The 13,320-nt window shown below is 50.4% G+C and overlaps 1 protein-coding gene across 9 annotated transcripts; it reads left to right on the top strand.

The window, feature by feature from the left end:
- Window positions 1-8,337: 8,337 nt before the first annotated feature.
- Window positions 8,338-13,063, top strand: Ly6h (lymphocyte antigen 6 complex, locus H). Of its 9 annotated transcripts, none has more exons than XM_006520900.3 (5): window positions 10,503-10,713; window positions 10,977-11,094; window positions 11,549-11,676; window positions 12,109-12,225; window positions 12,467-13,063. In XM_006520900.3, the coding sequence occupies exons 3-5, from the start codon at window positions 11,610-11,612 to the stop codon at window positions 12,700-12,702; spliced, it is 420 nt and encodes a 139-aa protein (XP_006520963.1). In that variant the 5' UTR covers window positions 10,503-10,713; window positions 10,977-11,094; window positions 11,549-11,609; the 3' UTR covers window positions 12,703-13,063. The 9 variants fall into 9 exon arrangements, with proteins under 9 accessions (XP_030104394.1, XP_006520963.1, XP_011243908.1 ...); XM_011245606.3 differs by having other exon boundaries at window positions 10,528-10,713; window positions 10,977-11,045; XM_030248535.1 differs by having other exon boundaries at window positions 10,543-10,713; window positions 10,977-11,216.
- The last annotated feature ends 257 nt before the right edge of the window (window positions 13,064-13,320 follow it).

Below are 13,320 nucleotides of genomic sequence, written 5' to 3'. Positions count from 1 at the left end.
TCTGTCTGTGGTGTGTGTGTGTGTGTGTGTATGTGGTGTGTGGTAAGTATGCTTATGATCTGTGTTTGTGTGTGTGTGTGTGTGTGTGTGTGTGTGTGTGTGTGATGGCAATGTCTGATTTGGAGAGGGCTTTGGATGTCATGCAGTTGATAGAACTTGATGTGGAATGCTTCACCCGGGGCTTACCCATTTCACTAAGCAATATTTTTACCTCTGATACAACAAAGCACTGTTGAGCAGCCAATGGCATTCCTGCTGAGGTCTCAGCGGGACTATGTAGATGTCTGCAGCTTCTTTTGAAGCCTGTCAAGAAGGCAAGATGGGAGGGAGGATTGGAGGGACAGGAGACACTTGGCAGGCAAACAGAGCATGCGTTACTGGGCATGTAGGTGCCAATTGTTCAGTTCTTCCAACTCTTTCTGGGCATTAAGTCTTCCGTAATGAAATGCTTGTGTTGGAGTACGGACAGTTCAACCTAAAGAGGCTTCACTGGCCATGGGCACACTTGAAATCCTAGCACAGTGGAGGTGGAAAAGGAGGATGCCTGCCGCCCACTGCCTACTAGGCCAGCCTGTTTGCTGAACCAGAGAGGCACCTTGGCAGCTTGGAGTGGCCAGTGTGAGAGGTCACCACATATTAGGTGCTTAACCCACCGGAGGTGATCGATTCTCATCTTCTCTACCATCGGAAGGCAGAGTGTAGGTTGTGATATTCTGGACTGAAGCCAGGGTCTTGTGAATAATTAGCCACCCTGAGGCTAGAAGACATCTGGGTTTCTTTGATTTTGAGGTAAGGTCTCCCTTTGCCAGCTCCTCTGGCTTGGAATTCACTATGTAGCCCGGGCTAGCCTGGAACTCAATATGTTGCCCAGATAACCTTAACCGTACGACAATCCTCCTGCCATAGTCTTCCAAGTAGTCAAAGGTGTCAGCAGGGCCACACTCTAAGTGTCTAGAGAATCTTCCCCACCATTCTAGGCTTGGCTCATGGGTCACATGGAATCCTCATGCCCTGGGTGTGAGCCACTGCAATAGGACCATCTTCTGTGAGCCAAGCATATTCTGTAATTGTTTGGAGGGATCCTGGCAGCCCTGGCCAAAGCAGCAAACTTTGCAGCATGCCTCAGCTGGCCCTCCACCCCTCATCCCTGTTATCCGATCTCTTCTCTCTAGCTCTGGCATTCCTGAGCCCTGGGCAGCTAATGGCCTACAGATTAGGATGCTGGCACTGTCCCTGGTTCTGACATTAGTGCTGAGAGGCAACTCCGGTCCTTTGTATAAAAAAGAGGTCTAGGAATCTGAAGTTTGTTGAGACAACTGAACTGTTGAGAGCACTTGTTGATTTATAGGGAGCCAGGATTTGATTCTCGGCACCCACATGGTGCCTCACAATCATCTCTAACTCCAGTCTCAGGGAACCTAATGTCCTCTTCTAACCTCTGTGGGCGCACTTGTGATCCCAGCACAGGGGAGGCTGAGTCAAGGATCCCTAAGGCCAGCTGGCTACCAGGCCAGCCTATTTGATGAACTTCAGAGAGTGAGACTTTGTCTCAAAAAATCAGTGTGCTCTCTGTCTCGCTGTCTCTCTCTGTGTGTGTCTCTCTCTGGTCTCTGTCTCTCTCTCTCTGGTCTCTGTCTCTCTGGTCTCTGACTCTGTCTCTGGTCTCTCTGTTTCTCTTTCTTTCTTTTTCTCTCTCTCTTTCACTCACTCTTACTCATTCTCTCTCACTCAATCACTCCCCTCCTCCACACACACTTTGTCTGGCTTGGAACTCGCTATGCAGACCCAGCTGGCCTGGACTTCACAAAGATCTGCCTGCTTCTGCCTCCTGAGTGCTGAGATTAAAGGTGTGTCCCTCTATTCCTAACTCAAGATGGGCAGTTTCTGATGAACCACACCCAGGTTGACTTCTGACCTCCACAAACATGTACACATACAAATGCACCCCAATGTGAACACACACACACACACACACACACACACACACACACACACACACACACACACACACACACACACACAACTGCAGACACACACCAAAGATAAACAGGTAAAAACAAACCCTGGACCATGAACATACAGTACTTAGCAGGGTGTCCCAGGCAGGGTCAAGACCCACTAGGGTCCTTTCTACCCCAGTGGCCATAGAAACAGCAGTATGAGCTGGGTTAGGTCAGTCAAAGCCTACTCCCTAAGGGGGTGGGCTACCCAGGCTAGCGGGGCTGGGTCACATCTTGGCATTTCATTTTAAAAAGTCCTTTCTTCTGCTAATCATGGCTACCATTGTTCTTGCCTGCAAAAATCCTGATAGGGAAAACCAACAGACCGAAAGCTTCAGGAGGAAGTCAGAGTAGCCTGGAAACCAGGTTGGGAATCTCGTCTCCCTGGCAACCAAGTCCAGCCTGGGGAGAGCAGGTCTCAGACTCTCCATTTTCCGTGCTCCCGAGGGGCCAGCCTTCCCCTCCTCAAGCATTATTCTTTCTCCATCTTAACCTCCTCCAGTGCGGTGCCCCCCACCCCAGCTCTTGCATAAGCTAGGCTTTACCCACCCGTGTTTTCCAGCGTGGCAGGCAGATTGCCTTCAAATGTAAGGGCTTAAAACAGCAAATTCATTTTCTCTTGGTGCTGATAGCAGGAATCCAGGTGCTTCGTAGGGGGCTCTGTACTGTGATCTCAAATCAGGCTGGGGCTTCTGGCCCTCCTGACAGCTTGACTAGGCAGGGTCCACTCTCAAACTCACTCATGGGGTATTGGTAGGCTCAGCTCTTGTCTCTAGAGCTACTTCATGATGTGGCAAGTGGCTATACCAGGATCAGGTCCATGGAAGTGCTGAGGGGGAACCAAGAGAGAGGCCACAGTTTTTGCGCTGTCTTTGTAAAAAAGCAAGTTCGTTTAGCTTTAGGGGAGGGGTGAGGGAGCTCACAGGCTGAGTATGTCTGAGGGTGGTGTCTGGGGAGGCTGGCCTGCAAGCCCATTTCACCACCTCCCCTAGAGATTAAGATTTGTGGACAGACTCAACTTGGGCTCACAGGTACTGAAGAGAAACTTGACAGAGGTTTCCATCCTGGGGGTGGGCAGGCTGCGTCAGGAAAGTGCCCATATCATCACGGACCCCTCTCAGTCACACCATGCCTGTGTGGATCTCCAGAGTCAACTGATAAAGGAGGCAGAAGTCAACCTTTTAACAGTCCTGTCCCTCTGCCTCAGGAAGGGGTAGCATGAAATAAGAAATAGACGAGTCACATATGGCTAAGGATGGATGGCTATATCTAGATGCTGCCCTGCCTCAATCCATCCTATGGTCCCTGTGACTTTCTGCCATGTACAGCCCGAGCCAACCCCTGCTCCTCCTCATATCTTCCGTTTCACCTCAAGGAGATCCTGCCCACACTCTTAGCCACCTCCTGGGTGTTCTTTTCTGCCATGCACACCACAGCAAAGAGCCACCTTCCTGATGGCTTGGCTGCCCCAGTCTAATTCCCCAGCACAGGAGCCCCACAGGCATGACACCAGTCTTCTTTGGCTGTCCTTGTGCTGGCTTAGGGTGGGAATCAGATGATGGAAGGTGGTGAGGGTGAGACTACACTTGCTGAGGGCTCTCATACCTCATCCTCAGCAAACCCATCCCTGCCTGTTGCTTTTTGTGAGCAGGGAAGAGCAGACTAGACTACAGAGATGACTACCGGTCATCCTCCATCAGTAGTGTCCCACACTACTCAGGGTTTTCCAGAGAGCAAATGGATGTGTAAGTATGCAAAGTTATTTTAAGGAAGGGGTTCATATGATTGTGGAAATGACAGTTCTAACCCCTACAGGTGGGCCACCAGTCAAGAGCCCACAGGCAACTATGCCCAAAACCAGGACTGGCAGGAGTCCCTCTTGCTCCAGGCAGCCTCGGGTTTCCCTTCTATTTAGACCTTCAGATGATTAGATGTGGCCCACCCACACTATGGAGTACTTAACCATTTAAATGTTAGTCTTTGGGCTAGTGAGATGGGCCAGTGAGTAAAGGTTCTTGCTGCTAAGCCTAAAATTCAATCTCTAGGACCCACATGATGGAAGGGGAGAACTGACTTCTATAAGTTATCTTTTGACCTTTGCCCTCTGCTCTGTTGTGTAGCAATTTTCTCCTAGACAAACCTCCATCTTGGAGAAAAGCTGGTTAAGACACAGGCCTCAGGATGTTGTAAAGGGATGTAAAACGGTCTGTCCTGTAGGGAAGCTCTTTAAGGTCAGGAAATATCCAACACAAAGGTGTAGTGAGGATTTTGATTTCTTTAAACACACATACACATATTGTGGTATGTGTGTGTGTGTGTGTGTGTAGGATTATGTTTGTATTTTAATCCCAGGTGTGGGATATGGGGCTGCTTTATATTGTCCACAGCAGCTGACTGTGATTTGCCTCATGCTCCAGCAAGGGTGTGAGCTTGATAACTGTAGATAGTTTCTATAAGCATTTGGAATTCTGGGGACTCTTGAAAGCTAGAGCCCAGAGAGTGACTGTAGCTGCTGCTACTCTTTCTACTGATGCTGCTGATTGCTGGTTGCTGTTGTTGTAGTTTGTCAAGTGACTGTGCACAAAGAGACAAGGAGGAAGAGGAGGAGGAGGAAGAAGAGGAGGAAGAAGAGGAAGAGGAAGAGGAGGAGGAGGAGGACGGGAAAGAAATTGGATATCCTAATGGCAAAGGTCAAAATTGCCCCAAGGAAACTTGATACACCTTGATACAGCAGAAAGTAGTCTGACAATATCGACCTTCATTTCCCCTCTAGCTTTCTTTTGCTTCTGTTTAGTGTTGAGGGTTGGAAGCATGAAATAGGAATGGAGAAGGATGATACAGAAAGGAACCCAAAAAGTAGCCAAAGTCTGGTTACATGAAGGCTTCAGGAAGTCCCTGAAACCAGCCAGACTCACTAGAACCCCATGTAGTAAGCAGACATAAGCAGTGTGGACTACTGAGATCCACTTTCAGACCAAACAAGACACCTGAAAGAGACAGAGACCAGCTGATCTGTCTGGAAGAGACACTCTGCAACCTGTGGATGGGCCTGAAGGCTTTGCAGTGTGCTCTTGGTCTCCGGCTTTCCTGAGTTTATAGCCTATGTTAGGATGGGCTTTTGGTGGTATAGCTGTCTTTGAGCCTTTTCTATCCTGTAAGGGGTGTCCATATTTCTCCAAGTAACCCTAAAACGAGTAAAACACATTTGTTCAGCAAGTTGGACTTCAGTGGTTGTCTTAGTCAGAATTTTGTATTCCTGCTTAAAACATCATGAACAAGAAGCAAGTTCAGGAAGAAAGGGTTTATTCAACTTGCATATTCACATTGCTGTTCATCACCAAAAGAAGTCAGGAAGGGAACTCACACAGGGCAGGGACTTGGAGGCAGGAGCTGATGCAGAGGCCATGGAGGGATGCTGCTTACTGACTTGTTTCCCCTGGCTCGCTCAGCTTGTTTTCTTAAGGAACCCAGGCCCACCAGCTCAGGGATGGCACCACCCACAATGGCCTGGACCCTCCCCCCCCTTGATCACTAATGGAGAAAATGCCTTGTCTGTTTTGTTTGTTTGTTTTGAGACAAGGTTTTTCTGTGTAGCCCTGGCTGTCTTGGAACTCACTCTGTAGACCAGACGGGCCTCGAACTCAGAGATCTGCCTGCCTCTGCCTCCCAAGTGCTGGGATTAAAGGCATGCGCCACCACTGCCCAGTGAGAAAATGCCTTATAGCTGGATCTCATAGAGGCATTTCCTTAAGGGAGGCTCCTTTCTCTGTGATAACTCCAGCTTGTGTCAAGTTGACAAAACCAGCCAGTACAGTGGTCCTTACTTTGGTCTTTTGTGGGTTCTCTATCTGGGGCGAGTAGATATTTATTCATATCTCCCTTGTCAGAATATCACACAACATAACCACAGCCATGATACCCTGTGGAGAAACCCTGCTAATGAAGGTCACAGTCTACCATTGTCTGGACAACTCTCTTGAGCTCAGCACAAAATGGAGGACTTCCTTTACCAGGAGGTCTCCTCCCTCTCTGATCTGGTCTGGGGAGCCTGAAACCCCCCACCTTCTCCCTTTAGACTGTCACATAGCCTTGGTGAGATTTGGAGTTCAGCTTCCTTTCTCCCAGTGAGAACCTGTCCAGCAAACTCCGGGATTCCTGGAATGCTTCTCCGTGTAAAGGAGGCATTATCCAGTACCCAAAGCTCTAGCCAATCAAATGTACTCACCTACCTAGGACTCCACCTGACTAGAAATACCTAGCTCCTTTCCCAAAAAACGATACAACCCTTGATTTACCCCAATTAAAGTTGAGCTGCCTCTCTGAAACTGATCTTGGTAGTTACTCCGTCATACTTGTGGCTGTCCGAACCCTGTTCTTTGACTTGCTCCCTTCGTGGGCTGGTGGCCAGAAGCCTCAGGGAGAAGGGAGGATCAAAATACTCCCTCAATAGTAAACAAACAAACAAACAAACAAACAAACAAAGTGTAATAAATGTTAACTTGGCTGAGTCCTGGGGCACTCATCTGGGTTACATAGTGACTTGAGACTAGCCTGGGCAACACAGTGAGGCCCTAGGAATAAAATGGAAAAAGAGAAAAGAGACGCTCTTTCTCCCTTTTGCTGGCTCAATGGTAATCTCATTCAAAAATGCCCTAACAGACACATCCAGAATCATGTTTGACCTACCATCTGAGTACCATGGGCCAGCCAAATGTCACATAACATTAGTTATATACTCTCCAACAGGGATTTTCTCACAGCTAAGGTGGTACACTACAGTTCCCAGGAGGGTTCTGATATTTGGTCTGTCCCTATCTCATCTCCCTGTAGATTGATTCCCAGGTTCTCTGTCTGCCCACCTCACCCCACCCCTCCCTGCCTTCCTTCCTGCCCTGAATCCTTGGTGTCTTTCCACTTCCAATCTTTGTACATGTTGCCTGCCCCACATGTGGTCCCTTCATTGAGAGCTGCTGCTGGTTGCCCTGGAAACCTTCCTCTGCATCTTGAGCATCTCAAGGAGTCTAAAGTTTATCACTTAGCTGCTTCTTAGCAATGCAGGGGTTTTGGATCCCCTATCCTAGAGCACCCTCCTGACTGGCAATGCTGCTGCCTGGGCCTCCAGCTGTCTGGAAGCCTCATGGCAGATGCCTTTGTTGGCATACGGCGACTTAGATTTCCCTTCTTGTAAGCCAGTTTTCTGCTCAATCCTGTATTCGGGCCTCCCTTCATCACCCTCCTCCTTCTTGAAGTATCTTCTTTAAATGTTTATCTAGGGAAGAGTGGATAGTGGTAAAACTCTCTGAATTTTATCTGAAAACATGTATTTGTTCAAGTTGTGGTGCAGCGTACTTGTAATCCTAGCATTTGGAAGGTAGAGGTTCGGGGATCAGAAATTCAAGGCCAGGATAAGCTATATAGCAAGTTCAAGGCCAGACTGAGTTACATGAGATCTTATCTTTAAAAACAACACTCCCAAGTCCCCCAAACAAATACAGAATAATCAATCAAAAATGTTGAGTCAGTATACTAGCTTTCTTATTGCTCCGACATAAAATATCTCCATAGACAGCTTAAAGAAGGGGAGATAGGCTATGGCTCACTGTCTCTGAGGTGTCTGTTCAGGTTGCTTGGCACCAGGCTTTGGGCAGGACATCATGGAAGGAGCATTTGGTAGAGGTTGTTCTAACTTCTTGACAGACAGGAAGCACAGGGACAGGAAGGGCCAAGTGCAACTCCGCAGGATCTGTCCCCAGTCCCCATTTCTCTATCCCCAACTCCTACAGTTTTCAGAAAGATCCCAATAGTGCCAACACCTGGGCACTGGCACTTGGCTGGTAACCTTTGTAACTAAACATAGTCAGTGCTGTGGTACACACCTGGACCCTCATCACTGCAGAAGCTGAGGCAGAAGGGTAGTGGGTTAGAGGTCAGCTTGGGCTACCCGGCATGACCCTGTCACAAGAAAATAAAACCAAAAGAAATAGTTCTGTTGATTAATTATAGTTGTGTGTGTGTTTTTGGGTATCAGGGAGCCTTTAGATACACAACCCATTGTAGAATAATTAAATGAAGCCAATCAGCTTTTCAACCTCTTGGGTTTTCAATGAAGACACTTAAAATACTTTATCTTAGTAATAAAAAAAATACATTGTATAAACTATGGCTCTGGGCTGTGTAACAGATCTTAATGACTTATCCTTCTGTCTAAGGGAAATTGTGTCTCTTGGTGCCCAGCTCCTGGGCTTTATCACTCTTTCTCTGCTCTTCAAATGAGATCATGCACACATTCCCTCCTTAACATCCTAGCTAGCACTGTGGTATTTCAGCTTTTTTGGGAATCATCCTCCTAATTGATGTCACGTTTTACATTTCATTGTGGTCTGAATTAGCAATCATCCTCCTAATTGATGTCACGTTTTACATTTCATTGTGGTCTGAATTAGCATTTCCTTGGTAACCAATGATATTTAGTATTCTTCTGCAAACCTGTAACTACCTGTATGCCTTCTTTTGAGACATATTTAGTTAGATCCTTTGTTGATTTTGAGTCAGGCTGTTTGTTTTCTTGCTACTAAGTTGTTTTCTAGACTTTTGGTTATCTGAAATTTTGTTTTACTCCTAATTTTAGACAAAGGTGCATAAAATTCTGACTTAGGCATTTCTCTAGCACTGCAAAGATCCTATTTCACCCTCTTTGGTTTTGATTGCTCTGCCCCAAGATTCTTTAGAATTATCTTCTCTATTTTCTAGGTTTTCCTGTCTTTGGTGGGCTGCAATTTTGCTATGTTGTGCTTAGGTAAATCATCATTTGTTATTTTGCTTATTATACATCAGAATCTCTACCAACACTTATCTTTCACCAGTTCTGACTTATTTTAAGTAGACTGTCTCTAAACACCATCACTGGAATTTCAATTAGACTTTTCTTAGCTCTCTGCACACAATCTTTTGTGGTTCTAAACTTCTTATTTTGTGTTACATCATTGATCTCTTGTGGGCAGGAGTCCTACCACTGAATTATATCCTTAGCCTTTCCTGATGATTTCTTCAAATTTGTCTTCCAGCTCATAAATTCCCTCTTCATCTGTGTCTAATTTGCTGGCTAATTTAACTCTGTGCTAAGTTGTTTTTCTTTTTTAAACATCAACTTTATTAAGATACAATATATCACATACCACACAACTCATTCTTTATTGAATACATTTCAGTGACTTTTAGTGTATTAATAAAGTTGTGTATCCATCACCAGAATCTAATTTTAGGGCATTTCATTACTACAAAATGATTAGTCGTGTCCCAAGCCGGTCATTCCTTTCCCTCCCTGTACTTGGCTAATCTTTCTGTCTTTGTTGGATTCTTACACTTTGGGGCATTTCATGTAAATAAAAGGGTGTGACATGTAGGGTGTTTGTTGCTTCCCCCCCGCCCCCCCAGATTTCTTTTTCAGTGATCACCTCCTTTTCCTGGGAGTCCTTTTAAGGCCTGCATTGGTCTTTTTTCATGTGAGCGAAGTTTCTTTCTGTCAGGTAAACTTGCGGTTTGGCTTGGGGTTGTGTGTTTCTTCTTCTAGCATGTCTTAATAAGCACATTGGCTTTGTGTTCGAGGAGGTTTGTTAGTGTTGAGGGAAATCTAGTCAGGCCGCCTGCCTTTTCAAGCTGCGGCATGATGAACAGGGGTTCAAGGACCATTTACTCCCCTAAAAACACTTCTTACCTAGAAGCCTCACCAAGCCTCTGCTCTGCAAGAATCCATACTATAGCTCAGCCTGTCAACCTGAGTGCAGGCTCAGGCACAGCTGCTCTCACCCCAGTCTGATGGCAGGCTGGCTCTGGGCTCCACAATGGAGTGGAGTGCGGGACTTCTTTTGCAGAGAATTGTGTATGAACTAATTCTTATCCTCGGCACTCTCTTCATCTAGATCCCTTCTTCAAAGTGTCTAGTCCCTCTATTCCTCAGCACTTGTGAACTACTCAAGTGCTCACGCTGTTTGATCACCTGGTGACTTGTGTGACCCTGGGCAGGAGGAGGCTCTATTGCTAAGTGTTCTCCTTACCTGTAACTCAACACCGAGACACCAAGGCAACATGCATCTATAATGTGCTGTTTAGATCAAAGAGAACAGACTATACGCTCAGACTGACAGCAGAGGTTGTCACATCTAGCAAGGACTTGGTATTAGTGACAGTCATTTGTCTGGTATGAGGTTCTGTGGTGGGGGTGGGGCGGGCGGGCAGAATCCAAGGTGTGCTAGCTGCTTTTTCCAGGGCCTAGGGTTTTGAACACGGAACACCTTTCCTCCTGTGTGACAAGGGAGCGAAGGGAGCTGTGGCTTACCCTGAGCCCAAGAGAGCTGGAAGGGCAGGGGGGGAGCAGGAGCCCAAGGTGTGAACCTGGTGTGATCCTTACACAGGGGCCAGGATTGTCATCTCTGTGTGTGGGTGTGGTTGGTAACAAAAGTCCCTAGGGCTGAGTTGCCGGTGGGCGTCGTCATGGGCACTCTTAGGAGTAGAATTGGCTGGAACTATCGGATGCGAGGTGGATGCTGGGGAGGGAGGAGCCCCAAGGCTGGGCGTCTGAACCCCACAGCCCTACCTCTCCGCTTCCCTCTTTCGCTGCGTCTTTGTGCATTTTGCTTCCTTTAGCAGCCAAAGCTCTTCCGAGAATCTGCAAGGGACCTCGGCCAAGCAGAGTGGGAGGATCCTCCCACGCCGGGTAGGGAGGTGGAAAAGGGTGGGGGGCTGCTGCGGCGGGAGCAGGAGCGGGAGACCTAGAAGGGGCGTTGCGCGCGGACGAAAGGCGCCGAGGCCGGGTAGGGCGACCTGCTGAGTGGCCTCCAGCCCTGGGCGCCCCCCACCCCGCGCGTCTCCCAGCTGTGCGAGGCCCCCGCCCCGGTTCCGCCCCGCCCCTCGCGCGGGGTCCGCGTCTGCGGCTGCGTTCCCCGAAAGACGAAGCTGCGCCCCGGTTCCGGTCCGCAGGGAGACCGAAGGGCATCGCTCCCCGCGCCGTGCCCGCCGCTGAGCCCGGAGTGCGGACACCCCAGGGATGTGAGTGCGCCCCCCACCCCGAGGCCCGCACTCCACGCCCCGATTCGCGGTGAGCGCCGAGGCGCGCGCGCGGGGACCAGGGGAGGGGACTCGGCGCGGGGTTCCCGGCCCCCCAGCCCAGGGGTGGGGACGAGGACGGGGACGCGGCGCGCAACCCTCCCCCGCCGGCAGGTAAGGTGCGCTCCCTCCTCCCGCTTTTCCTGTCCGGACGCACCTACAGCTCCTTGGGGAGAGAAGACAATCTCCCCACGCAGGTGCAGGGCGAAGGCTGCGGGGACCTCGGGTGGCCACCTCACCGGAGAGGGCAGACCTCTTTTCCCTGGAGGGGAGGCTGTGATGGTGGATGCTCCCGGTGATGGGTTGGGGGTGGGGCATTGCGAGCTCCTGGACCTCCCCCCCCCCCCCCGCGCGCTTTTGATTCCTGGGGGATGGTTACATCTTCAGGCCAGAAAAGGGAAGGGTGTTTAGGGTTGGGTCCTCTGACCGAGGCTATTCCCCTCCAGGCCTGCGCCCCAGAGGACCCCCGCCTGCAGCCCCCGCGCCTCTTTCAGGCCCTATCGGAGCATGCTGCCTGCAGCCATGAAGAGCCTCGGTCTGGCGCTGCTGGCCTTGCTTCTCTGCCCCTCGCCGGGTGAGTCGGGGGCCCGCGGGGAGGGGTCATATCACGGGAAGCACCACTCTTAGATCTCAGCTCCAGCCACCGGGGGCTCTCCCCACACTCGAGGGCATCCAGCGCCTTTCCACCTTTCTTCTAGTACTGCGCAGATGTCCCTCATTCTCAGAGGTTCAGCGAGCTTCCTATTAAGTCGGGTGGACCTTTCCTGTCTTGGAACCTACCTATCTTTGGGGGTGCTGTGTGTAGGAGTAAGAGGATGCGGGAGGCAGGATGTGTAGGCACAGCACAGGGTCAACCTGGAGGCCCACTCTGGGTCTTGTGGGAGTGAACTCTTCTGTGAGCATGGTTCTGCCGTGATAGCTGCAGCAGGTTGGGGAAGAGGGGGTGTAGGGTCTGGCTGTCCAGACTCGGGTTCCCCTGGTTATCCCTCTCTCATGCCCTGCCTAGCCCATGGCCTGTGGTGCCAGGACTGCACCCTGGCCAATTCCAGCCATTGCGCTCCGAAGCAGTGCCAGCCCACCGATACCGTTTGTGCCAGCGTGCGGATCACCGACCCCAGCAGCAGTAAGCCTGGACCGGGTGAGGGGGCGGGGCTACTGAAAGCTAGATCTAGGGAGAGATCAGAGGTGTCCTCTGAGTTCCTCTTCCCTGGGACAAGATCATGACTTTGAGGCAAGACAACACTGGCTTGTTCCTCCCTGGTTCCACGTCTTAAACTGATCTGGAGGGTCCTGGGTTCTAGGGAAGGGACAGAGCTCAGATGGAAGTGGACCTTAGCCCCCATGCCTTCCTTCTTTCCCCCCAGGCAGGAAGGATCATTCTGTGAACAAGATGTGTGCTTCCTCCTGCGACTTCGTTAAGCGGCACTTTTTCTCAGACTATCTGATGGGGTTCATTAACTCTGGGATCTTAAAAGTCGACGTGGACTGCTGCGAGAAAGATTTGTGCAACGGGGCATCGGTCGCAGGACGCAGCCCCTGGGCCCTGGCTGGGGGGCTCCTGCTCAGCCTGGGGCCTGCTCTTCTCTGGGCTGGGCCCTAAGACCCCTCCCTCCCTCCTGCTGGGCTTTGGAGCTTGTCCCCTAAGCCTGTTGCTGCCCCTCCCCAGCCTGGCCTGGCTGGGGCTGGGACAGCAAGGGTTTGGCATCAAGGTCTGAGGCTCTCAACCTCCCTAGATGTGAGTGAGCCTTCTCCGTTTCTCCACCAGCTCCATATCCCAAGCAGCTGAATATCTCCAGGAGTCCAGACATCCTGGCAGGAAGCTGGGGTAGGGGGGAGGGGGAGGGCAAGGGACTGAGACCCTCCAGGTCTCCAAGGGGAGGGAGGTCAAGCCAGGGACAGCCCAACAGCCTGGCCTGAGGGGCATTAACTACAGAGAAATAAAGTCACTTCTGAGTCTTGTGCCCGGGTCTGAGCCTGGGTGTTGGAGGTGGGGCATGGTCTTGGTAGGGAGTAAGTGCCAAACTAGGCACCGAGACCGGACAGATAGGGGATGGTGGGAGTGTATGCTAAGACACTTGGGGATGCTCTGAGGAGGGTTGCTTAGGGCTGGGAGCTTGGGAGGGGACAGTTAAGGAAGGTGGGGTGAGAGCTGAGATGGACAGGGTGGCAATGCGGGGCTGCCGGGGAGGCGTGAGAACTTTTCAAGCTCACCATGGGT

The sequence above is a fragment of the Mus musculus genome, chromosome 15 (assembly GCF_000001635.26).
Source record: "Mus musculus strain C57BL/6J chromosome 15, GRCm38.p6 C57BL/6J".
Lineage (NCBI taxonomy): Eukaryota > Metazoa > Chordata > Mammalia > Rodentia > Muridae > Mus > Mus musculus.
The sequence above is the reverse complement of the archived record's forward strand: the minus strand, read 5'-3'. Positions and strand labels throughout refer to the sequence as shown.

Coding starts and splice junctions, on each gene's coding strand:
- Ly6h (XM_030248534.1), top strand. CDS start 10,541: ATGCTGGGGAGGGAGGAGCCCCAAGGCTGGGCGTCTGAACCCCACAGC. Junction 10,714..11,548: donor GGAGGATCCTCCCACGCCGG/GTAGGGAGGTGG, acceptor ATTCCCCTCCAG/GCCTGCGCCCCAGAGGACCC. Junction 12,226..12,466: donor GATCACCGACCCCAGCAGCA/GTAAGCCTGGAC, acceptor CTTTCCCCCCAG/GCAGGAAGGATCATTCTGTG.